The sequence below is a fragment of the Melanerpes formicivorus genome, unplaced genomic scaffold (assembly GCF_026170545.1).
Source record: "Melanerpes formicivorus ecotype bairdi unplaced genomic scaffold, bMelFor1.0.p_v2 SCAF_33, whole genome shotgun sequence".
Lineage (NCBI taxonomy): Eukaryota > Metazoa > Chordata > Aves > Piciformes > Picidae > Melanerpes > Melanerpes formicivorus.
Window position 1 is genome coordinate 6218354 of NW_027142385.1, and position 22907 is coordinate 6241260.

The 22907-nt window shown below is 54.2% G+C and overlaps 1 protein-coding gene across 6 annotated transcripts in view; it reads left to right on the plus strand.

Moving 5' to 3' along the window:
• The window catches only part of KCNT1 (potassium sodium-activated channel subfamily T member 1), a 99963-nt gene that overhangs the window by 67510 nt on the left and 9546 nt on the right, over positions 1-22907 (plus strand). For 4 of the 6 annotated variants that reach the window (XM_068155850.1, XM_068155845.1, XM_068155849.1 and 1 more), the window contains 27 exons: positions 2352-2431; positions 3661-3760; positions 5364-5420; positions 5743-5791; positions 6234-6293; positions 7140-7214; positions 7567-7650; positions 8146-8240; positions 9880-10060; positions 10156-10320; positions 11181-11317; positions 11558-11621; positions 11893-12001; positions 12518-12626; positions 13119-13268; positions 13427-13665; positions 16308-16524; positions 17633-17738; positions 17847-18019; positions 18238-18309; positions 18802-18936; positions 19194-19305; positions 19912-20013; positions 20134-20217; positions 20592-20720; positions 21095-21115; positions 22119-22422. In XM_068155850.1, coding sequence (XP_068011951.1) covers positions 2352-2431; positions 3661-3760; positions 5364-5420; positions 5743-5791; positions 6234-6293; positions 7140-7214; positions 7567-7650; positions 8146-8240; positions 9880-10060; positions 10156-10320; positions 11181-11317; positions 11558-11621; positions 11893-12001; positions 12518-12626; positions 13119-13268; positions 13427-13665; positions 16308-16524; positions 17633-17738; positions 17847-18019; positions 18238-18309; positions 18802-18936; positions 19194-19305; positions 19912-20013; positions 20134-20217; positions 20592-20720; positions 21095-21115; positions 22119-22422 — 3209 coding nt within the window. The remainder of the gene's footprint in view (positions 1-2351; positions 2432-3660; positions 3761-5363; positions 5421-5742; positions 5792-6233; positions 6294-7139; positions 7215-7566; positions 7651-8145; positions 8241-9879; positions 10061-10155; positions 10321-11180; positions 11318-11557; positions 11622-11892; positions 12002-12517; positions 12627-13118; positions 13269-13426; positions 13666-16307; positions 16525-17632; positions 17739-17846; positions 18020-18237; positions 18310-18801; positions 18937-19193; positions 19306-19911; positions 20014-20133; positions 20218-20591; positions 20721-21094; positions 21116-22118; positions 22423-22907) is intronic. The other 2 variants (XM_068155846.1, XM_068155847.1) reach the window with 2 other exon arrangements.

Below are 22907 nucleotides of genomic sequence, written 5' to 3' on the forward strand. Positions count from 1 at the left end.
TTCACCTTGGCATTGTAAGCAGCACAAATACTAAATGCCTTAACAGAGATCATTAGTGACTGTCTCACCGAGGCTGTTGGTAATTGCCACCTCTGCTACAGTGCCTGACATCCTGCCAAGGACCCAGGCAAGCACAGGGTCTGCAGAGGACATGCCTGCAGGTGGGCAGCAGGAGCTCAGTGTTTCCTTCCTGGATAAGACTCCTGATTCCTTTCCTTCCAGCACCACCAGTGGGGACAAGGTGACTGCAGCATGGAGCCCCTTGGCTCTGCCCACTGAAACTGGAGGGGCTTTTTGGGTCTGCCAGGCTGCACCCCAGGCAGAGCTGCTTCACTCACACTAGGGAGATGCTGAACACCAGGCTCTTGGAGCAGATCAGCCACCCCCATCCTGTCAGTAAGTCCCTGCCAGCCATCAGACCAGGCAGCTGCTGGTGGGTTCCTACCGTGTCACTCCAAGGGAGATTAAACCAGAGAGCAGTTACTGGCTCACTGCAGAAGCATGCAAAGTTTGACAGCTCATTGGAGATTTCCTCCCAGCTGTCCTGCCTGAGCTGATGGATTTCTCAGCTCTGTATTTGCTTTTTGCACATAAGAGCCTTGTAAACTCAAAATCCGACTTTTTCAGCCTAATAAAGGAGCCCATGAGAAGCCCCAAGGGGCTCTCAAGGGTGTGCCATGCTTTTTATACACCAGGGTGTTTCCCCACGAGTCGCCAGGCTGGCTGTGACATGGCAGTGGGCAGCAGTGTGCCAGGATGAAGGACTCCTGAGCAATGAGGGTCTCCTAAAATCCCTTCCCTTTTTGCTGCCCTATCAGCTCAGCATGAGCACTCAGTAAAGACTTGTTTAGCCCTCTGTGGCCAGGGAGAGGAGCAGCAGCTTTCCAATAAATCAGGATTTGGTGAGGTGTGCCAGGAGCTGGCACTGCATGTGCAGGGGACTGGCACAAGTGAAACAAACGAGGGTGATGACTTTAATGACTGTCACTGGGAATTGGCTCACGTTGGTCCCTGCCTTGGCTTGGTAATATGCCTGATTAATGAGCTCTTGATGGTCTCTTTCAAGCAGTTAAAAAGATAGTAATAATAGTAGCACTTCCTTAAGAGACTTGTTGAATGTAGTGAATTAGGGGAAGCAGCTCATTCACGGCACTTAACTCCATTAGCAGCTGTAACTACAATGAGCAGGCTTTGTCTTGCTCAGACCTGAAGCTGAGGCGGCAGGAAGCAATCCCTTTTCTCCTGCTCTTAGCAGCCAGGAGTGTAATTTATAACCCTGCCCAGTGTGAGTGAGTTTGCAAAGGGCTGCAGGTGGTTGTAAAGTTACAGAGGAGTTGGGTGGCAGATGAGCCGAGCAGGGACCAGTGTGCCTGGTCCTTTGTCGGGGTGTGCTTGAGCCCAAAACTTGCTAACATCCCTGGGGAGGATACTTGGGGCGCCTGTGTGGTCATGGGCATCCCCCCAGCACGGAGGGACTGTTGGGAGGGCTGCTGGTGGGGATCAGTGATGGAGACTGGAGCAGATGGAGGTGTGCCTGTGGTGGCCATAGTGGTGCATGTGGCAGTTTCTCAAGTTCACCTGCAGGATCTGGTGCTGAGGGATGTGGTTCAGGGATGGTGGTACCTTAGCAGTAGTGGTGGGATTGTGAGCTCTGGGTGAGCAATTGGACTCGATGACCTCCAGCCTCAGTTGTTCTGTGATGCTATGGTTCCTCCCTGACGGTTTGCAGGGTGATTCTCTGCCATGGTGCTTTGTTTGGCTCCAAATGCCAAACGACACTGGTTGGCAGCTCCTGGGTTTTTCTGGAATGGACAAATGTGGTTTCTTAGCAACAAAGGGAGGTTTTCTCCTTTTAGATTGGATTTGGTTTTTTAACAGCTTCAATGCTGAGCATTGCTCCTGCTCAGGCAGAGCCAGGGCATGGGTGGAGTGAGGACATCATCCTTGCCGTCTCCTGCTCTGCTGCAGCCATGAGGGGTTGGAGCAGGTAAAGCATTGCTGGAAGAGACTTCTCCAAGGCTTTGGACATTGTGAAGTGTGTGGGAAAGGAGAAGTTTGCAAGTCCAGTGTCAGCTGGCTGCATGTGGAGGAAGGCAAAGCCCTCAACGCAAAGCGGACCTGGCCCCTGGTCACATCTGCTGCTTTGGTACTCATCTTGGTGCTCATGGCTGGTGGTACCAGAGATTTGGTGCTGTGGGAGCAGCTGGCATCTGGGGGCTGGGCCTGGGGGGGCTGCTGGGGGCTGCTCTGGGGGGGTCAGCCACTTGGGACAGGGGGAGAAGGCTCCTGGGGGGGTTCTGGGTCCAACATGCCACCCCACTGACAGGTTCCTCTGGGTGCTTTCCCTGCAGGGTGCAGGTCGAGTTCTACGTGAATGAAAACACCTTCAAGGAGCGGCTGAAGCTCTTCTTCATCAAAAACCAGCGATCGAGTGAGTGTTCCCCGAGCGGAGTGAGCACCTGCTGGGAGAAACCAAGCCCTGCCCGAGCGCGGAGCCACGCTCCCTCCTCCTGGGACGAGAAGCCATTGCCATCTGCTGGTGGCTGTTCCCTGCGTGTCCCCAGCGCTGACCAGCCCGGGGCTGCTGCTGCCCTTTGGCCTTTCTGTCGGGTGGTGGCCAGCTCGGTTTGAGCAGAGAGGATGCTGCCTGCCACCTTTGCTTGCCGGGGACAAACGCAGCGCAGGAGCTGGCTCTTTGTCCTCATCTGGGACAAACTGGCCAGGAGCAGGGTGGGCAGTGGGAGCTGCCCAAGGAGGGGTCAGGGAGTAAATGTCCCCATCCCAGAGCTGGTGATGCTGTGGTGCCTGCAGGTAGGTGGCTGGCTGTGGGGACAGCTTGGGCTCGATGATCTTTGAGGCCTTTTCCAAGCTTATCGATTCGATGCTTCCAGGACAGGCGAAGCAGGCTGCCATCCACCCGCCCCTGCTCCAGCCAGCCAGATTAGCCTCCACTTGACTAATGGTGTTTTTATTTTCTTTCTCCAAGATGTCATTAGCTGTCTGGAGGGAGTCTGCTCCTTAATTTATAAATTCACATTTGCCTTCCCTGCCTGCATCCTGTCGCCTTGTTAAAGAGCTGGAGCGCAGCGCTGCGGGGTGCCTGCGGGGAAGTTTTTAATGAAAATGTGATAAATTTCTCACTTGTAATTCGAGTAACAGCCCAGTGAACGGGCTGAGGGGGGTGAGGGAGAAAGCAGCAGCCTTTGCTCGCTGCCCCTCCTTCTGCAAGCCGCTTGAAGTGCGGCAAGTGGGGCTCTGGCCTTGCCTGATGCCTTTTTCATGGTTAATAAGGGGGACACACTCCAGCAGCTCCTCTGTGCAGCAAGGAGCTCTCTCAACTTTCTTTCTCTAGTAGTTTCCTATGTGACACAAGGTAGGACGTGTAGAGCCCTGGACAAAGGGTGAGCAATGTCTATGTGCTGCCCTGGGGGTCCTGCAGCTCTGCCTGGGGTTCAGAGGGGTTTTGCAAGGTTCTGCAAAGCTTGAGGAGAACTAAAGGGGCTGTGCTGTGGGTGCCTGGGGTGCCCAGGGTGCATGGGGTGCCCTGGGTGCCTGGGGTATGTGGGGTACATGAGATACATGAAGTGCCCGGGGTACATGGAGAGCCCAGGGTGCCTGGGAAGTGCTGCCTGGCCCACACCGTGCTCCCCTCTGCTGCAGGTCTGAGGATCCGGCTCTTCAACTTCTCACTGAAGCTGCTCACCTGCCTCCTGTACATTGTCCGGGTCCTGCTTGACAACCCAGAGGAGGGCATAGGCTGGTGAGTGCCATCAGTGCTGCCAGGCCCCCCAGGGCAGTGCTCAGCATGGATGCAGGGACAGTGAAGATGCATGAGAGAGAGTTTTGCTCACTCCAGCTGTTTGAATGAATAGTTTAGCAAAGCTGGCTGGTCCTGGTGGGCTCAGCCCCTGTGCTCAGGCACGTGGGGGTCTGCTGGCCCTGCACAGTGCATGGCAATACTCAGAGTCCCATTCACGCCGAGCACTGTGTGGCTGTAACGGGCAGGGGTGCAGAGCGGCCTTCAGCCAGGCAGGAGCTCATGGTTTCAGTGCAGCACTGTGCAAGTATTGTCTGCATCCTGATGCCCTTGAAGACACTTCTGCTAAATCCCATTGAAGTGTTTGGGAAGGGAATCTGCTTTGCCATTTAGATCCCCGAGGTGACAGATGATTGCATGTATCAGCTTCGCTCTGCGCTCCACTGTAAGCCTATTTTTAATGTGTCCTTGCTTTGTTTAGCTCATGTACAGTGTGGGGTTGGGCTGTGTTGGGGTTTTTTGTTGTTGGTGGTGGTGTTTTTTTTCCCCAAGAGCTAAGGAGAATTAGCAATTTGATTTTCCCTTTGTAAAGGCTGCAGACTACTAAGTACATCTGCGTGGTCCTAAAGTGATTTCGAGCCGGTGAGAATTAAACGTGACACAGACAGACGGCCTGGAAAAGTTTCAAGGAAGTTCACTTTCCTGAGGCTGTGTGGGGCAAAATCAGCATTGGCCAGTGGGCATGCACCCCTGGCAGCAAGGCAGGGAGATAGAATCATAGAATGACTTGACTTGGAAGGCACCTTAAAGATCATCTAGTTCCAAACACCCTGCCACGGGTAGGGATGCTTCCCTGGGACGACAGCCAGGTTGCTCAAAGCCTCATCCAGCCTGGTCTTAAACTGTTCCAGGGAGGAAGCATCCAGAGCTCCTTTAGGCAACCTCTTCCAGCGTCTCACCACCCTCATAGTAAAGAACTTCTTCCTAATGTCCAATCAAAATCTACCCTGCTGTAGATGGAAACCATTGCCCTTTGCCCTATCACCACAGCCTTTATAAAGAGTCCCTCTCCAGCTTTCCTGTAGGGCTCCTTCAGGTACTGGAAGGCTGCTCTAAGGTCTCCCTGGAGCCTTCTCCTCTCCAGGCTGAACAGACCCAACTCCCTGAGCCTGTCCTCACAGGAGAGGTGCTCCAGCCCTCTGATCAGCGTTGTGGCCTCCTTGGAACCCTCTTCAACAGATACATGTCCTTCTTGAGCTGGACACAGTACTCCAGGTGGGATCTCCCCCGGAGAGAAGCAGAATCACCTCCTGGCCATGCATCTTTTGGTGCAGCTCAGGATATGGTTGGCTTTTGGGGCTGCCAGTGCACATTGCTGGCTTGTGTCAAGTGCCTCATCCACCAGGACCCCCAGGTCCTTCTTTGCAGGGCTGCTGTGGAAAGCCCTGGCTATATGGACCAGTGTGTGTTTGGATCTACAGAGGCATGGTCCAGGGGCATCTCCCAGAATCAGGGCATGGTGGTGAGGACACCCCATGAGTCTACACCAGCATCCCTTTTCCATCCTCCCCTTCACTGACTGCTTCCCCCTGTTTATCTCTTCTAGCTGGGAATGTGAAAAGCAGAACTACAGCACATTCAACCAGTCCACAAAGATAAACTGGTGAGTCAAGTCTTGCTCCAGTGCTGGGGTCTGGCTCTGCTGGGACACAACGATGCAGTGATGGACATGGCTGGTGCTGGCAGCTCTGGTCATGGAGCTGCTCCAGGGATGTAGAGCAGCATCCCAGGATCAAATCAATTGGCAAATGCTGTGGCTGCACTTTTGGGAATGGTTTATTCCCAGTGCAGAGGCTGCTTGAACAAACAGTACCAGTCCTGTGCTGGATCCTGCATCAGGGATGGTCCCAGACTGGCATTCAGTGTGGGGTGAAGGCACTGCTGGTTGGGCTACAGTTTAGATCCATATTGAATTTTCTTTACAGGTCACACATCTTCTGGGTGGACAGGAAGATGCCACTGTGGGCTGTGCAGGTGAGTGCCCAGACCTCAAGCAGGAGTACTCAGGATCTGGAGTTTGAGCTCTGTTGCCAGTGGCTCTCTGGGCATCCTCTGCCCACCACAAAGAGAGGCAATGGCTTCTCCTGGGCCAGCAGAAAGTGAGCTGTGGCTAATGCTGGGAGCAGCCACGTGGCCCTGGGTGAAAATCCTGGGGGCTGATAGGAGATGAGGAGCTGTAGGAAGAGAAAACTGTGAGGCTGGCTCAGCTCCTGGCTGCAGCTCTATCAGTAATAGGCTGTTTGCAGGCTGGGCAGCTGCCTGGGGAATCATTTGCAGCAGTTCTGCTCAGGAGTCCCTGCAGATCCCTGGTTGCCAGATACTCACCTGTCTAACCTGGGAAGGCTTAGCAGAGCTCTGATCGACTGGCTCTGCATCGAGGGAGCTCTCAGCAGCCTTTGCCTGTCTGTCTCTGCAGGTCAGCATTGCTTTAATCAGCTTTCTGGAGACCATGCTGCTCATCTATCTCAGCTACAAGGTGAGAGCAATGGGGCAGGCAATGGACAGTGATGCTCAGCCTGGGTCTGAGCCCCTGCTGTGGATTCATTTCTTCTCCTGAGCTGTTTGAAGCTGAACCATCCCAGGGGGACGTCTGGCTCAGTGATGTCTGCCGGCTGTGGCTGTTTTCCTTTCTCATTCCCCCTCGGGCTGCTCAATAAGTGTTGGCAGAGCAGAGCTGAGGAATCTCTCCTTTTTCCAATTCCCTTTGCATTCAGTGCTGTTTCACAAAGGTTTCCTGGGTTTGTAGACACCTTCAGAGTTTCCTGAGGTTGAGGACCTGGAGCTGAGCTCAGCAGCCTGACTCCTGTTTATGCCAAAGTCTGCTGCCTCCGGAGGTAGCAGGCACTGCTTTAAGCCAGACAGGGAGAGGCACAGGCTGACTGCTTTGGACCAAAGCCCCTTAAAATGGCCAGGAAAAGTGACCTTAACAAATGGCATCTTCTCAAGGTCCCTGGACCAGTTGGCAGAGGAGACTCAGACCCTGCGTCACCCTCCTGCTTTGAGTGCCAGCCATCTGTATCAGTCACTCTCACTCTCCCTGCATGCACAAAGCATTGCTGTGCCCCAGCTTTGGGCAGCAGCAGTGGTGGCCAGAGGGATGTCATGGCTGTGGAAGGGACTGACCAGTCTGGGAAGGTGTTCCCCACTCCAGCACACCTGCCACCAGCAGCGCCTCTCTGCTGCAGGCACACCACAGCACCTCTCTGGCTGCTCTGATGTGCTTCCCCCATCGAGCTGTGTCTGTGGCAGAGTGGGATCTTTTTCATTGTCCTCTGGCACATTTTGAAGCTTATTTAATTATTATTTGTATTTTATTCCTCAGGGGAACATCTGGGAACAGATTTTCCGCATCTCATTCGTCCTGGAGATGATCAACACGGTGCCGTTTATCATCACAGTGAGTGTTTCCTGGTGGTATTTTAAAGCAGCTTCAAGTTTAACAAGGGCTGCAGTTTGGGGGGGGTGAAATGAAGCAAAATGGATGTTTGGCCAAGCAGTGTTTAAAGCTGGCAGGCCAATTTTTTTCTTCATCATTTTTAACACAATGACTTTCTCTGGAGTGTTCTCCCCAAACCCACCCTCCCCTTTCAGCTGCTCTGCTGCAGCCAGGGCAGCAAGGCAGCTCTCGGTGGCAGAGGCCAACGCTTGGTTTGGAGATGGACACTTCCCAACAGGGCTTGAATTGGCTGTTTCTAGCTTTTCCTGATGGAGTAGCTGGATTTTTCTCCAAGTAACTCTTGCTCTCATAGATATTCTGGCCTCCTTTGCGGAATTTGTTCATTCCTGTGTTTCTGAACTGCTGGCTTGCCAAGTATGCCCTGGAGAACATGATTGTGAGTGACCAGACACATCCCCCCCCCTTTTGCACTGGGTCCCTCTGCCCTGGGGATGCTGAGGGTGGTGTGGCTGGGAGGGGGACCCTGCCTGCTGCTGGCCCACAGGCAGGTTTTGTTCCTTGGTGTGTGCAGCCGAGATGGGGTTGGTAGGAGGGGAGGCTTTGTCAGCTGGTGATGCTGGGAGGTGGACCTGAGCAGGTGGTGTCTGTGCCACACTGACTGATGGCTGTGTACTGACAGGGATGGCCACTGGCTGTCCCTGGGATGTGGTGCTTCAGCAGGATGAGATACCCACCCATTCCCACATGCCCACTTGAGCTGTCTCTCCTGGCAGAGCCCAGACCTGCTTGCAGACATACACATCCCTTTTCAAGGGCCACATTCTGGCCTTACCTTCATCTGGGGTGGGGGCCAATAAGTTGGTGCTTGAATGACTACTTTACCCTCAGCTTCTCTGAGCTGGTGAGTGCTCTCCTTTTCCTTTCTTCCCAGAATGACCTACACAGGGCCATACAAAGGACCCAGTCTGCGATGTTTAACCAGGTGCTCATTCTGATCTGTACCCTCCTGTGTCTCGTTTTCACAGGGTGAGTGTTGCTCTTGGTTTCCCTAAACCACCTTCTTCATCCAGGGAAACAACCTTGCATGTCCCAAGGGTGGCTGGTGGGACCAGGCTCTCACAGAACTTGTAGGATGGTGGTGTTGGGTTTAACCTTCCTAGCTGTGGTGGGGTGGCAGTGCCAGGATATAACTTGGTTATCTGGGGAGCTGGAGGAGGTACTGCCTTTAGGTGGTGTCTCCTTGTTTGACTTTTTTCAGCCTGAGAGGTTTGTACAACAGAGGAAAGCTGTTCAGGGCTGCTGATTGAACTCCCATGTCTCTGGTGTCCTTCTTTCTCTAATGGGACAAGTCCCAATTACTTGGGCTGAGTGTTGGCACTGGGAGAGCCATGGCAAGGAGCGGGGCACAGGTTTCCACTCATGTCCATGGGCTGTGGCTCGGGCACAGCCATATCTGAGCTTTGGGAGGACCTTTGCTCCACCAGCCCCGGGTGCTGGAGTCCTCTGTGCCTTGCTTCATTCCCCAGCACACTGAACACTGGGAGGATCCATTCCTGGTTTAGAAGCTAATTATCCTCCCTAATTACATGATTTTAACTGAAACTTTTTAATGAGCATTGTCTGAGGGAGGTGGGTGATGTGGACACTCGAGTCTCAGATCAGGGCTGTGATTGCTCCAGGGTCAGCAGCTTCTCAGAGCAGGGGAGTGTGTGATGCCTCATTCACCACACCCCACTGTGCTCACTGCCTCTCACCCTGCTCTTCCTCCCCACCCAGTTAGCACAGCTGCTTGGCTCGTTTGTGTAATGGGCCACGGGGGCTCCTGCTAATGAGCTGTCCAGCACCACCAAGGGCATCTCTTCATGAAGGAGTCAGTTCTCCTCACTGGGCACTTAGCTTTGAATTAGGCTTCTGGAATCTTCCTCTGTCTCCCTCGATCTGGCTTTGAAGCCTGTAATACCATTATGTTGCTGGAGGGACAGGAAATGAAGCTCTTAGGCTCATGAGTCTTTGGCAGTAAGGATGATCCTCTGATGGGAATTTGGAGCTCAGCAGTGCTCCCTGCCTATGGCACTTCCTGCCTGCCCCAGCCATGGAAGTGTTTCTTGGTGGAGATGGCAGGGCTGCGTTTCAGGTCCAGGATGGCTTAGGTGACACTTGTGTTTAGCGAGGTGGCAGCTGTAGGTCTGTGCAATTATGCTGCCTTGCCTATCCATGGGGAACTGCGAGGGCAGCAGCACAGGGCTGGAGTGGGTGATGGGATGTGTCTCCTGCCTGCCAGATCACATCCTTCCCCCAGGCCAAGTCCCTCCAGAGCCTTCCTGGGAGAGCTGCTTGCTTCGAGTTTGGGCTTTTGCACTGCAAAGGCATTGATGTTCAACATGCTGCCCATGGCATGACCTTACTGCAACACATCACCCTGCACTAGGCTTCCCTGTGCTGCTTTGGTGAGCAGCCACAGCAAACTAACTCCACTTATAAGCACCACCAGCTGAATCATTTCTGGTGGTGCTATAAATCCACTGGTGATGCTCACAGTGTATATCAGACACATTTCCTCCGTGGACATGGGTATAAGTCACCTTCTGAGGGTCCCCACTGCCTTCAGCAGGTGCCGTGGGCACTACAGGAAGCCCTCGCTGTGATGTCTGCTTTCTCCCTTCAGGACCTGTGGCATCCAGCACTTAGAAAGAGCAGGTGAGAAACTCTCCCTCTTCAAGTCCTTCTATTTCTGCATTGTCACCTTTTCCACCGTGGGCTATGGAGATGTGACACCCAAGATCTGGCCTTCCCAGCTCCTCGTCGTGATAATGATTTGCGTCGCCCTGGTCGTGCTGCCGCTCCAGGTTAGAGCTGCACAGCTGAGGGCCGAGGGGGATGCAGAGCCTGCCCCGGGGCAGCCCTGCCGATGGGGACATCAGCTCTCTGCCTGTGTTTGCAGTTCGAGGAGCTCGTCTACCTCTGGATGGAGCGGCAGAAGTCAGGAGGCAATTACAGCCGTCACCGTGCCCAGACAGAGAAGCACGTCGTCCTCTGCGTCAGCTCCCTCAAGATTGATCTCCTCATGGATTTCCTCAATGAGTTTTATGCCCACCCACGCCTGCAGGTGAGGACCAGGCACGTGCTCATGTGCTTAGTCAGTGTTTGCCCTTGTCAGGCTCACAGCCTTGCTGGGCATGACCAGATCCCTGCTGGTGGTCAGTGCCCTGCCCAGCTATGGTGGATGTGCCATGGGACAAGGTAAAACCATCCAGCCTGGCACCTGCCAGTGTGTGCTGCACCGGCCAAGGAGAGGTGACAAGTGGTAGGTACCTCAGGGCTGTCTCATTTTGCCATCTCTGGGCTCTCTCTGTCTTATCCACCCCAATTTCTGGCCAGGCCTGCTGGAACACTGTGTAAACACGTGGAGAGGGACCAGAGGGACTTTTCTAAGTGTAAGGATGCCCCTGCTGAATGAGGAATCTCATCCAGAAGCAGAGCGTGTAATTGCTAAACCTCTGTGGGATTTACCCAGCTCTTCCTGGAGTATCCTCACATAATAAATGATCTTTCAAATGACAGAGCCTTCCCTGCTCCCCAGGATCAGAGCTTCACAGACTTTGCTTCAGATTTGCATTTCATTCCAGCACTCACATGCTCTACATTCCCCTCACCCAGCCCTGGTTCCACACATTCAAGCTTTAAAATCCTACTCACTGCAGTAACTGGAAGAGGCTTCACTTTGCTGTGGGCGTGCAGCTGTGCCTGCATTGGCCTTACTGTGCAGTGCAGGGGGGAGAAGATACTGAGGTGTTTCCCAAGACCCTTGTAGGAACTTGGAACAGGGGCAGGGGTGTCACACATGGGAGCAAATGCCACCAGAAGCCCCAGAGGAGCTGTCTGCTCAGCCAGCCAAATCCCTTGTCTGGGCTTGCTGTGGCAGGTGTGTGCAGGCCCAGCAGCCCACCTGAGCATCTTCTCTTGCAGGATTACTACGTGGTGATACTTTGCCCAACGGAGATGGATATCCAGGTACGGAGAGTCCTACAGATCCCTCTGTGGTCACAGCGAGTGATCTACCTCCAGGGCTCTGCACTGAAGGACCAGGACCTCATGAGAGCCAAGTAAGCAGAAGGACGCTGCACATGGGGAGGCTGGTTCTGCCATGCTGCTGAGATGCCCTCAGGCCTAGGAGCCTCGGAGGATAGTCCCCAGTAACAGTCAGCCCAGATGCATGACAGTGGGCTTCCCTGCATGCCTTTGCTAGAGTCTTGGAGGGGACTGGCAGCACCATGACTGGTATGGGCAGTTGCCCAGCTTTGCTGGCCTATGCAGTTCATGAGGTCACTGCTCTCCACTTGCAGGATGGACAATGGGGAAGCTTGCTTCATTCTCAGCAGCCGAAACGAGGTGGACCGCACTGCAGCGGTAAGCCAGGCCCAAGGGGTGGCGCTAGTGGAGATAATTAATTTCTCTGGCCAGAAGGGACTGGGGTGAGCACTGGGTTAAAGATGCATCCCCCAGGTCTGGCTTTTGGGGAGCAGGAGAGGGTAGCTATTCGATGTTAGCAGTGGGGATTGGAGAAGCCCTTGCTGTACATCTCCACAGGGGCTGGGTGCTTTGCAGTTCATCCTAGGTGTAGAAGTGTTGGGGAAAATAAGCCATCTGACATGTAGCTCTTGCTCTTCTCTTTGGCTAGGACCACCAGACCATACTGAGAGCCTGGGCTGTGAAGGATTTTGCTCCAAACTGTCCTCTCTACGTTCAGATCCTAAAGCCTGAAAACAAGTTTCATGTGAAGTTTGCAGGTGAGTTTGAGGGGCTGGGTGGCAGTGGGCAGCTCTGCTTACTTCACTGCCCTGGGGCTGTCTTACCTCCCATCACAGATGATTCCAGTGATGAGAGTCCATGAGCTGGTACTGAGAGTCCTCCCAGTTTCTGGAAGGTGTTTTAGGGCTGTCAACCCTTTTATCATGATCCACACTAAAGCCTGCAGCAGGGTGTCTGAGGCTGGGGGAGAGCTGACTCAGGGCTGATACAGGATGGGTTGCATGTGGGCACACCAGTCCCATATGTGTCTGGGTGTGCATCCCCATGGATGTGACAAAGGTGGCCTCAGTGGGCTGGTGCCCATCTGTCTGTTTTCCAGCCTACATCCTTGTTTTCATGCCTGCTTTAATCCCATTCATGCTGTTCCCAGTGGGCTGTTGGTCAGCTGAAATCTCTCCTGAACTGGCAGGAGGTGGAAGCTCCCAGACACCCCCCAAAAAGAATAAATTACTGCATCTCCAGGCACTGCCACAGTGGTCCCCTCTGCCTTTCAGATCATGTTGTCTGTGAAGAGGAGTGCAAGTATGCCATGCTGGCACTGAACTGCGTCTGTCCTGCCACCTCCACCCTCATCACGCTGCTGGTCCACACCTCCCGCGGCCAGTGAGTGCTGCTCTGCCTGCCCCTGCTTGCCCCTGCCTGCTCCTGCCCAGCCAGCCCAGGAAAACAGTGCCAGGGTGCTGTGCTCCTTGGCCAGTCAGAAATGCCTGAACTGTGGGTAAAGTGCCCTCAAAAGAGTCATGGAGCAGCATTGCCAGATGACTCTCACCCCAAGCTCGGAGCTGGTTGCCCACACTGGCTCTGAAATCAGCCTGCAAATGCCAACAGCTCCTGGAGACATGACCTCACCAGTGCTGGTCTAAGTGGCAGCTTCAGTGCTTCTGAGCATTTGCACAGTGCAAGTCTGCCCTGGGAGCTGGCTGGTGTGCCAGGGTCTGTGCCAGCACCAGGGCGTCCTGTCCTGGCTCTGTGCTGGTGTCCCATCCTGGCACAAGGTGGGAATCGCAGCACAGTGGGAGGTCCTGTCCCAGCACCAGAAGGTCCTATCCCAGCACTGGGAGGGTCCATCCCAGCAGGCTGCTGCTGTCGTTGCAGGGAGGGCCAGGAGTCCCCGGAGCAGTGGCAGCGGATGTACGGCCGCTGCTCGGGCAATGAGGTCTACCACATCCGGATGGGCGACAGCAAGTTCTTCATGGAGTACGAGGGGAAGAGCTTCACCTACGCTGCATTCCATGCACACAAGAAGTGAGGACAGGGGTGGGCAGAGGGTGTATCTGCCAGTCTGCATCCCTGGGGGTGTCTGGGCTGCAGGTGGAAGCTGCTGTGAGGTCCTTTGTGCAGAGGCAAAGCCCTGAGAGGGCTTTTCTCCAGCTCTGAATGCCCACCTCCCGCTCCTGGCACAGGTATGGCGTCTGCTTGATCGGCATCCGGAGGGAGGAGAATAAGAGCATCCTGCTGAACCCTGGCCCAAGGCACATCATGGCAGCGTCTGACACCTGCTTCTACATCAACATCACCAAGGAGGAGAACTCTGCCTTCATTTTCAAGCAGGAGGAGAAGCAGAAGAAGAAGGGCTTTGCCGGGAGAGGCACCTACGACGGCCCATCCCGCCTGCCTGTGCACAGCATCATTGCCAGCATGGGTGAGTCAGGGGGCACGGGGGCAGTGGGGGTCCCTAGGAGGTAGGGGGCACACACCACTCCATCTCCTTCCCCAGGTGTTGGTTTCCTTCTCCTGGTTTGGTTTATTTTGCTTTCTGCAAACTCCCTGGTTGGATGAGATGGTCTTGAAGGTCTCTTCCAGCCAAAGATATTCTGTCACTCTGTGAAATATCTAAAGGGTGGAGGTCCAGTGGATGGGGCTGGGCTTTTTTCAGTGGTGCCTAGTGAAAAGGCAAGGGGCAGTGGGTATGAACTAGAATGCAAGAGGTTTCACTTGAACTTAAGGAGAAACTTCTTTCCTGTGAGGGTGCCAGAGCACTGGAACAGGCTGCACAGAGAGGTTGTGGAGTCTCCCTCTCTGGCCACTTTCAAAACCCACCTGGCTGTGTTCCTGTGCAACCTGATCTAGGCATACCTGCATTAGCAGGGAGGTTGGGCTAGATGATCTCCAGAGGTCCCTTCCAACCCTTACCATTCTGTGATTCCTTGCCGTGCCCCCATGGAAATCCCTTTCCATCCTTCGTCCTAGTTGCCTCACCAGTAAAAGCCACACTGCTCCCTGCACCCGGGGTGCTCTCAGCAAACTCAAGTATCATTATTCAAGCTTGGGAGGTGCATTATCATTAATGTTATTTGCATAAATCCCTCAAGCCCTGGCTGGCAGAATAAATGCCATTGACCGGGTACTAAATCATGTGTATGAATCAGAGCCTTCCGAAGAGCAGTTTGCTCTGCAGCCACTGCTGCATTCTCACAAATAAAAAATGCCATGAGTCATTGCCTCCAGCTCATGTCGGGGGAGAGAGGGGTTTGGGGAGGCTGCACTGCACGAGCAGATTATATTTCAGGCAAATAATTGATGGGTTTGTACTCATAAGCAGCAATTTGCATAGATTATCCTCCAGCAAGCTGCAGAGCGCTTTGCTCGGCAGCAGTTGTCAAGTGCTCTCCTCCCGTGGCTCTTTTGCAGAGAGACCTTTGGCAAAGAGCAACCAGAGGGAGGGAAATGGTGCAAGTGCAAGTAGGGCAGCAGTGCCCAGTAAGCCCAGAGCCTGGGCTGTGCTTGCTGGGAAATTCCCTGTTTCCCTGACCATCTGAGAACCACTGGCCAAGATTCAGGTGACAGCCTCCGTGAGATGATGGCTTGGTGGCCCTGGTCAAGGCTCTGTAAATGTGGTTGATTTTCAGAAGCTTCTGGAGGACAGGATGGGGAGGCCTCTCTTGTCCCATGATCTGTTCTTCCAAGTAACAGGAGATAGGACTTGGAAATGGCCTCAAGTTGTGCTCAGGGGAGGTTTATGTTGGACATTAGGAATGGTTTCTTCCCCAAAAGGGTTGTCAAGCCCTGGAACAGGCTGCCCCCTGCACTGGTTGAATCTCCCACCCTGGAAGGATTTAAGGGACATGTAGATGTGGTGCTGAGGGACATAGTTTGGTGGTGACTTGACAGCACTGGACTTGATGGTCTTGAAGGTCTCTTCCAACCAAAACGATTCTATGATTCAAAGGTCTGGAGCTGATCAGAAGGGATGCAGGCAGTGGTTGAAGGTGGTGTGCTGCACTTGGGGCTGCCCACCTGCCTCTCCCTGGGGGCTCAAGGATCACAAGTGTGAAGGAGCATCTACAGGGAGGGCAGTGTCCCAGCAAGGGGCAGACAATGTGGCACTAGCTTGTTCCTAACCTGATTGGTGTCTCCCAGAGCCTGCAGACCTCTGCAGGCAGGGGTTCTCCTGAAGGGTTGTCATCTCTAAGATACAGCAGAATAATAAAAATGACTACAAAGCCAGGGTTTGCAAGCTTGAGCAGAAGATGGGCAAGGGATTTAGACAGCACAATGGAGATGTCCACAGCTGATGGTGAGGGGGACACTCCTGAGGGCCAGCAGCCTGCACCCACCATGGGAGTAGCTCATCTGTGCCCTCATGGAAATGCTCCACACAGCGATGCCCAGGTGGAGGTCACTGGTGGGTGCTTTGCCTAGCTGGTTTAGCTTCATCTAGGTTGTGTTTAACAGGCACAGAGCATGGCCCCATGTGCTCCACCTCATCCTTGTGCAGGGCTCAAGGGCATGATCCTGCATCTCCCCTATGAAGAGAGGCTGAGAGCCCTGGGGCTGTTTAGTCTTGAGAAGAGAAGACTGAGAGGGGATCTCATCAATATATAAATATCTGAGGGGTGGGTGTCAAGTGGAGGGGGCTAAGCTCTTTTCAGTGGTGCACAGTAATAAGACAAGGAACAATGGGTTCAAACTTAAACATAGAAGATTTCACCTCAATATGAGGAGAAACTTCTTTACAGTGAGGGTGACAGAGCTGTGGAGCAGGCTGCCCAGAGCAGTTGTGGAGTTGTCTTCTCTGGGGGACTTTCAAAACCCACCTGGATGCATTCCTGTGGAGACTGCCCTAAGTGATCCTGCTTTTGGCAGGGAGGTTGGGCTGGATGATCTCTTGAGGTCCCTTCATGGGGTCTGTGTTGATAGGTTGGACTCGATGATCCTCGAGGTCCTTTCCAACCTAAGTGATACTGTGATACTGTGATACTGTGATATACTGTGATACTGTGGTGCTTTGCTCTTCACCTCCTTATAGCATGTCTGCTGTCCTTCCTGCCCCACTGTGTCCAGGTACAGTAGCCATGGACCTGCAGAACACAGAGTGCCGCCCTGCTAACAGCAGCAAGCTGGCACTGCCAGCAGAGAACGGCTCTGGCAACCGGCGGCCCAGCATCGCCCCCGTCCTGGAGCTGGCAGACACCTCCTCCCTGCTGCCCTGCGACCTGCTCAGCGACCAGTCTGAGGATGAGATGACACAGTCAGACGAGGAGGGGTCGGCGGTGGTGGAGTGAGTCACTCACCTTTGGTCCTTCCTTTCGCAGAGACGGGCACTGTCGTAAATTCTTCCCCATGAGGGTGGTGAGAGCCTGGCACAGGTTGCCCAGGGAGGTGGTGGAAGCCTCACCCCTGGAGGTTTTTGAGGCCAGGCTGTTTGTGGCTCTGAGCAACCTGACCCAGTGTGAGGTGTCTCTGCCCATGGCAGGGGGTTGGAACTGGATGATTCTTGAGGTCCCTTCCAACCCTGACAGTTCTATGATTCCAAATAACAAGTGGTCAGTGGTGCCTGAGGGGTGCTCAGCCTCAGCCCCACTCAGCTTTTACGTCAGCACAGGAGCATCACCCCTTGGCCATGAGCCTTCTGAGTTGCTTTGGAGATGTATCCTTTGGGTATAAGCACTGCTGGGGGTGGACATGTTGTTCCAGCAGTCTTCTCACCTCCCCTCACCAGTGGAGAGGAGCCTCTTCTCCTTTGCACATAAATGAGGAATACAGCAGTAAATTTCCTCCAGCTTTAAAGCTGTTTGTTAGTCCAGGACAGCCAAGTAAGCAAGCTTGGTAACCTGGTTGGTGACCAGTCCCAGTCAGAGCCACGTGGGGAGTTTACTGAGCATCTGCAAACCCTCACAACTGGGTTTTTCATTTATGTCCAGTTTTAGCTGCCCTTTAAATGAAAATTGGTACTTTTGTTTCCATAAAGATTACAAATGGTGGGGTGGGTTATTTTTTTTAAACAGCTGTTTTTAAATGAGCTCTAAAAATGGTCAGTGAGGAGCTGCTTCTGCTATTCGTTATGGCTCAGCATTGCTCCTCTCCTGGAGCTCACTGCCCTGTCTTCCTTCAGCCATGCTTAATGGTCTATCTGTTGTCTTCTCCATCTGTGCTGAGAAGATGGTGTATTCACCATCTCATGACCCTTTGCATTGCAAAAATGATTCCTAAATCTGTGTATTTTGGAGACATCCCAGCTGCTGCAGGAGAACTTTGCAAAGCACTTGCCAGTGAGGTGCTTGATTCTTGGGCTGCTGCTCTTCAAGGTGTTTCCCAGTGTCTGAGTGATGTGTAGGAGGAAAGTTCTCCCCATGCCCTCACACTGCTGGCTTGTCTTTCTGCTGCAGGTACGTGAAAGGCTACCCACCAAACTCCCCCTACATTGGGAGCTCCCCAACTCTGTGCCACCTCTTACCCGAGAAAGCCCCATTCTGCTGCCTGCGGCTGGACAAGGTACAACGGGACTGCAGGGGACTGCCTGGGAGCTAACAGCTCCATGACTGATGGGTGGGTGGCTGGAAGGCAGCCCACTGAGTCCCTGTGCTGCTTTCCACCACACAGGGCTGCAAGCACAACAGCTTTGAAGATGCCAAAGCCTATGGGTTTAAGAACAAGCTGATCATCGTTTCGGCAGAGACGGCTGGCAACGGGCTCTATAATTTCATTGTGCCCCTTCGTGCCTACTATCGGTCCCGCAAAGAGCTCAACCCCATTGTCTTGCTGCTGGACAACAAGCAAGTACTTTTCCATGGATGTTTCCCACCTCACCAAGCCCTTTCGTTGTGTTTTCATGGGCATCTCCTACTGTGGGGATGGGAGCGTCAGGGGATGGCAGTGCCACCGTTGGGTACTTGGGCTGATGTTGGCCCTGGTGACTCTTCTGTGGGCTTTGGGTCTGTCTTTGTGCCCATGGACTTGTGAACCACCTTGCTCTCTGTTGCTCTTCCTCCAGGCCTGAGCACCACTTTCTGGAAGCCATCTGTTGTTTCCCCATGGTTTACTACATGGAGGGCACAATCGACAAGTAGGTGTTTCCACATGTGGCTGTTGTCACTCACCTAAATCATAGAACTGCTGTGGTTGGAAAAGACCTCTAAGATCATTGAGTCCAACCATCAGCCCAACACCACCATGGCTGCTAGACCATGTCCAGAAGTGCCATGTCCACACATTTCTTGAGCACCACCAGGGAGAGTGATTCCACCACCTTCCTGGGCAGCCTGTTCCAGTGCCTGACCACTCTTGCTGTAAATAGTTTTTTCCTAATAAATGTGTTACATTTACCCCAGCCCAGACTTTTGGGTCACCCCATGAGAAGCCTCAGGGCTGGCAGCATATTGCTGAGCCCACCCTTGGCTTCTCAGGTGCTCAAAGCCCTTGAGCAGATGGGAGCAGGTGAAGAGCTGGTGGTTGGGAGCAGCCTGGGCTTGCTGTAGCGCTGCATGTCGCAGCGTGCTGCTTCCCTGTGTCCTTTCCAAGGGCTGACCCTGCGCTCTTCTCTTTGGGAACTGCCCAGCCTGGACAGCTTGCTGCAGTGTGGCATCATCTACGCTGACAACCTGGTGGTTGTGGACAAGGAGAGCACCATGAGCGCCGAGGAGGACTACATGGCAGATGCAAAGACAATTGTCAACGTCCAGACCATGTTCAGGTGAGGAGTGACCACTGCCCCAGCCCCTTGCAGCCAACTGACCTGGAGATGAGACTGAGAAGGGTGTTGGTGGCTGGGGCAGTGGCTACAGGCAGTGGGACACATTTGCAGATGTGCTTACTCTAGGAAACATCTAATCAGCTCTTTCTGACCTCAGACAGGCACAGGGGTGGTTTTGGTCTTCCTCGGGCTTTAAATGCAGGGAGTGCTCACACTTCTGAGTGAGCTGCAGGACAGCAGATCTCTTTCCATTGCAGGCTCTTCCCCAGCCTCAGCATTATCACAGAGCTGACCCACCCCTCCAACATGAGGTTCATGCAGTTCAGAGCAAAAGACAGTTACTCTCTTGCCCTTTCCAAGCTCGAAAAGGTAAGAGAAGATATTCCTCTGCACGTGGGGTCTGGGAAATCAACACTGAGAGTGACATTTGAGCTCCTCAAGGTCCTGTGCTCTTCTGCATGCTGCAGTGACCAGAGTGTGCATCTTGATGAGGTAACCTGCAGCAAACAAAAAGGGGACAGCTGATTTTTTGGACTAATCACCTCCTTCTACCTATTTATGTATTTATTGGGTGACTGGACTTTGTGCTGCTTTGCCTGCTGCTGAGCTGGGCAGTAAGGGGGGCAGTGGAGTTACTGTGCTGAGACAAATCTTCTGACAAGGGAGAAGGTACCTCTGAACCAGACACTGGGACATGTGAAAGGGCCACACCCAGCCCATGTGAGAAATCCCCACCCATGTCTTGCACATTTCCATGTTAAAAAGCAAGCCTCTTTCACCCAGTGTGAGGATGGTGTCCTGGTTCCCTCCTGGCACACCCACCAGGAACTCCATGCTGGTGACCTCTCATTTTCATGAGCCTCCTAGTTTCTATGCTGCCTGGTTTTGCTTTGCTAAATGCCCTGGATGGATGTGACCAAGCCCCTGCCAATGCTGTTTACCTGTGGGTGCTCACATCTCCCTTTCTTCCTCCAGAAAGAGCGGGAGAATGGCTCCAACCTGGCCTTCATGTTCCGGCTGCCCTTTGCAGCAGGGAGGGTCTTCAGCATCAGCATGCTGGACACGCTGCTCTACCAGGTGAGAGCCCAACAGGCTCTGGGTAATGCACCCCTGCAGCTGGGGGCAGCCCTTCACATCTCCCAGTGAATTGCTGAGCAAACCTTTTCTCTGGCTTCCTGCCCAACTCTCTCTCCCCAGTCGTTCGTGAAGGACTACATGATCACCATCACCCGCTTGCTGCTGGGCCTTGACACCACGCCGGGCTCTGGCTACCTCTGTGCGGTAGGTGCCAGCTCCTTCTGGCTTCAAACACTTGGGCCAAGCCATCGTGGAGCTGGTGGGATCTGTCACCCTGCTCATGGGGGGGGTGGGGGGGTGGGTTCCCCTCTTCTGGGGAATCAGGGACAGGCAACATTGCCAGGCCATCACTCCTCTCCACTGTGTATGGGGAACCAAGAGCCCAAAAGCTGAAGAGCTGCTGAAGACCTAAGTTCCTATTCTGAGGTCAGAAACTGTCCCTGGTCCTTTTGTGAAGTCCAACTCACTTTTGGGATTGACATGGAGGAGCTGGGGTGAAGCTCAGGAGCAGCCTCGAGGTGCTCCTCATGAGGCTTTGCACAGCACTGGAGGGTTGATGTTTGTGCTCTGCTGCTCAGATGAAGATCACGGAGGATGACCTGTGGATCCGCACCTACGGCCGCCTCTTCCAGAAGCTCTGCTCGTCCAGCGCAGAGATCCCCATCGGCATTTACAGGACAGAGTCACACATGTTTGCAACGTCTGAGGTAGGGGCATGGTGATGGCAAGTGCCAGGAAGGGGCTGCTGCTGGTCCTGGCTCAGCAGTGTTGTGGTCCATGAGGCTGGCTGGGTCCATGAGGCACCTTGGATGTGGCTGAAGGCAGCAGTGGGGAGGAGCAAGGGGAGGGGAAGCTCTGCCCTTCCTTTGTGGGTGGCATTATGGTGCTGGTGTCCTGACTCCCAGCTGGGTGCCCATCTCTGTGGGCAGCAGCCTGGCTGTGGCAGGTGGGAGGATGTCCTTGGCACAACTCTGCGGTGCCACATGGCACCGAGTCCCCAGGCATCAGGGGGGTGTGGCACAGCCAAGCAGGCTGTGTGCTGTGCTGACACTTTCTCTTTCCTTCCTTTTCCCTGCTGCAGCCCCACGATATCCGAGCTCAGGTGAGTGCTGCTTGCATCCAGCTCTCTGGCATCACCAGGCTGCCAGCACTGCCTCCTGCTCCCCACAGCCTCAGCCTGGCCCACGGGCATTGCTGGGCTGGCTTCTGCCAGTGGGTTCTCTGGCCACCACAATCCACCACACACCTAGTGCCAGGTATCACCCCAATGCCAGCAGGATGCTGCCTTTCCCTGTGAAAGGGTGATACCATCTGAGCCTCGGCACTCTGAGAAGACAAAAAGTCCTCAGTGCCCCAAAGAGTAATGAGCTGGGATAAGGAGCAGGGAGGGGAGCCAGGCTCTGGTTTAAACAACTTCAGTCTCCAGCTTTGTAGGCAGGGAGGTGAAAGCTGATTTGTAATTAACTGCATTCTCCTCTTAGAGATGCTCTAACTCACTTGGTTAGTGAACTCCTGCCCACCAGCAGGATTGCTGTGAGATCAAAGAGGGGAGACAAGGGCATGGCTGTCCCCTGTGCAGCCCAGAGATAATCAAGTGAGGGACATTTAGCAGAGCCTGTTGTCACAGGACAAGGGATGATGGTTTCAGACTGAAAGACTTTTAGACTGGATAGAAGGAAGACATTTTTGACACGGAGAGCGGTGAGACACTGGTCAGTGTTACCCAGCGAGGTACCCAGCCCAGGAACCATGCCAGGTCAAGCTGTCTGGGGCTCTGAGCAACCTGCTCTACTGGAAGATGTCCCTGCTCAGTGCAAGGTGGGGTTGGACTTGATGAGCTGACGAAGTCCCTTCCGATCCAAACCAGTCTGTGACTCGCAGTCAGGCAACCGTTAGGCTCCACTCATCAGTGCTTATCCCAGACCCATGGCCAGACAGCTTTACCAGCACAGAGGTGATGTGCTGGAGGAGTGCATGGGCGTCAGAGGAAGATCTCTATCCCTTGGGAGAGATCCCATCCCATCAGGACAGACACTTTTTGGCTCCCTCCCCTCCCCCCCTCGGCCCCCCCTCCCCTTCCCCCGCTTGACCTGCTGGGCTTCCAGTCACAGATCTCAATCAATGTGGAGGACTGCGAGGATACAAAGGATGTCAAGGAGCACTGGGGCATCAAGGGTGGCCACCACAGGAACTCCTGCTCCAGTGACCAGTCCGAGCACCCCCTGCTGCGGCGCAAGAGCATGCAGTGGGCACGGCGGCTGAGCAGGAAGGGCAACAAGCACTCCAGCAAGACGGCCGAGTGGATCAGCCAGCAGCGCCTCAGCCTCTACCGGCGCTCCGAGAGGCAGGAGCTGTCCGAGCTGGTCAAAAACCGCATGAAGCACTTGGGCTTGCCCACGACGGGGTACGGTAAGTGCCGCTCGGCTGCGCTTCTCTGCGGCGCTGCGTCCCGCCCGCGGGCTCCCCAGGTAACCCTCTGCTGAGCCTAACCCTGCACCCAGCCTGACCCCATGCCGAGCCAAACCTAACCCCAAGCCAAACCTAATGCCGTGCCAAGCCTTGCCCTGTGCCAAACCTAACCCCACGCCAAGCCAAACCCCGTGCCAAGCCTAACCCTGTGCCAAACCTCACCCCGTGCCAAGCCAAACCCCGTGCCAAGCCTAACCCTGCAGGCACTGCCGAGCCCAGCTCTGAACGGTGCCTCATCCCCCCAGCTTGCTTGTGCTTCTGCAGATGAATGTGTTCAAGGCTGGGGTGCCACAGCAACAGAGCCCCCTCACCTGTCACCCCCCAGCTGACTGCAGGCGGCCACCCCCATTTCAGTGCTCTGGAATGAGTCCAGCAGGAGTTTGCAGTGGCAGAATAACTCTCTCCCTTCTGCCTGCAGCTGGATT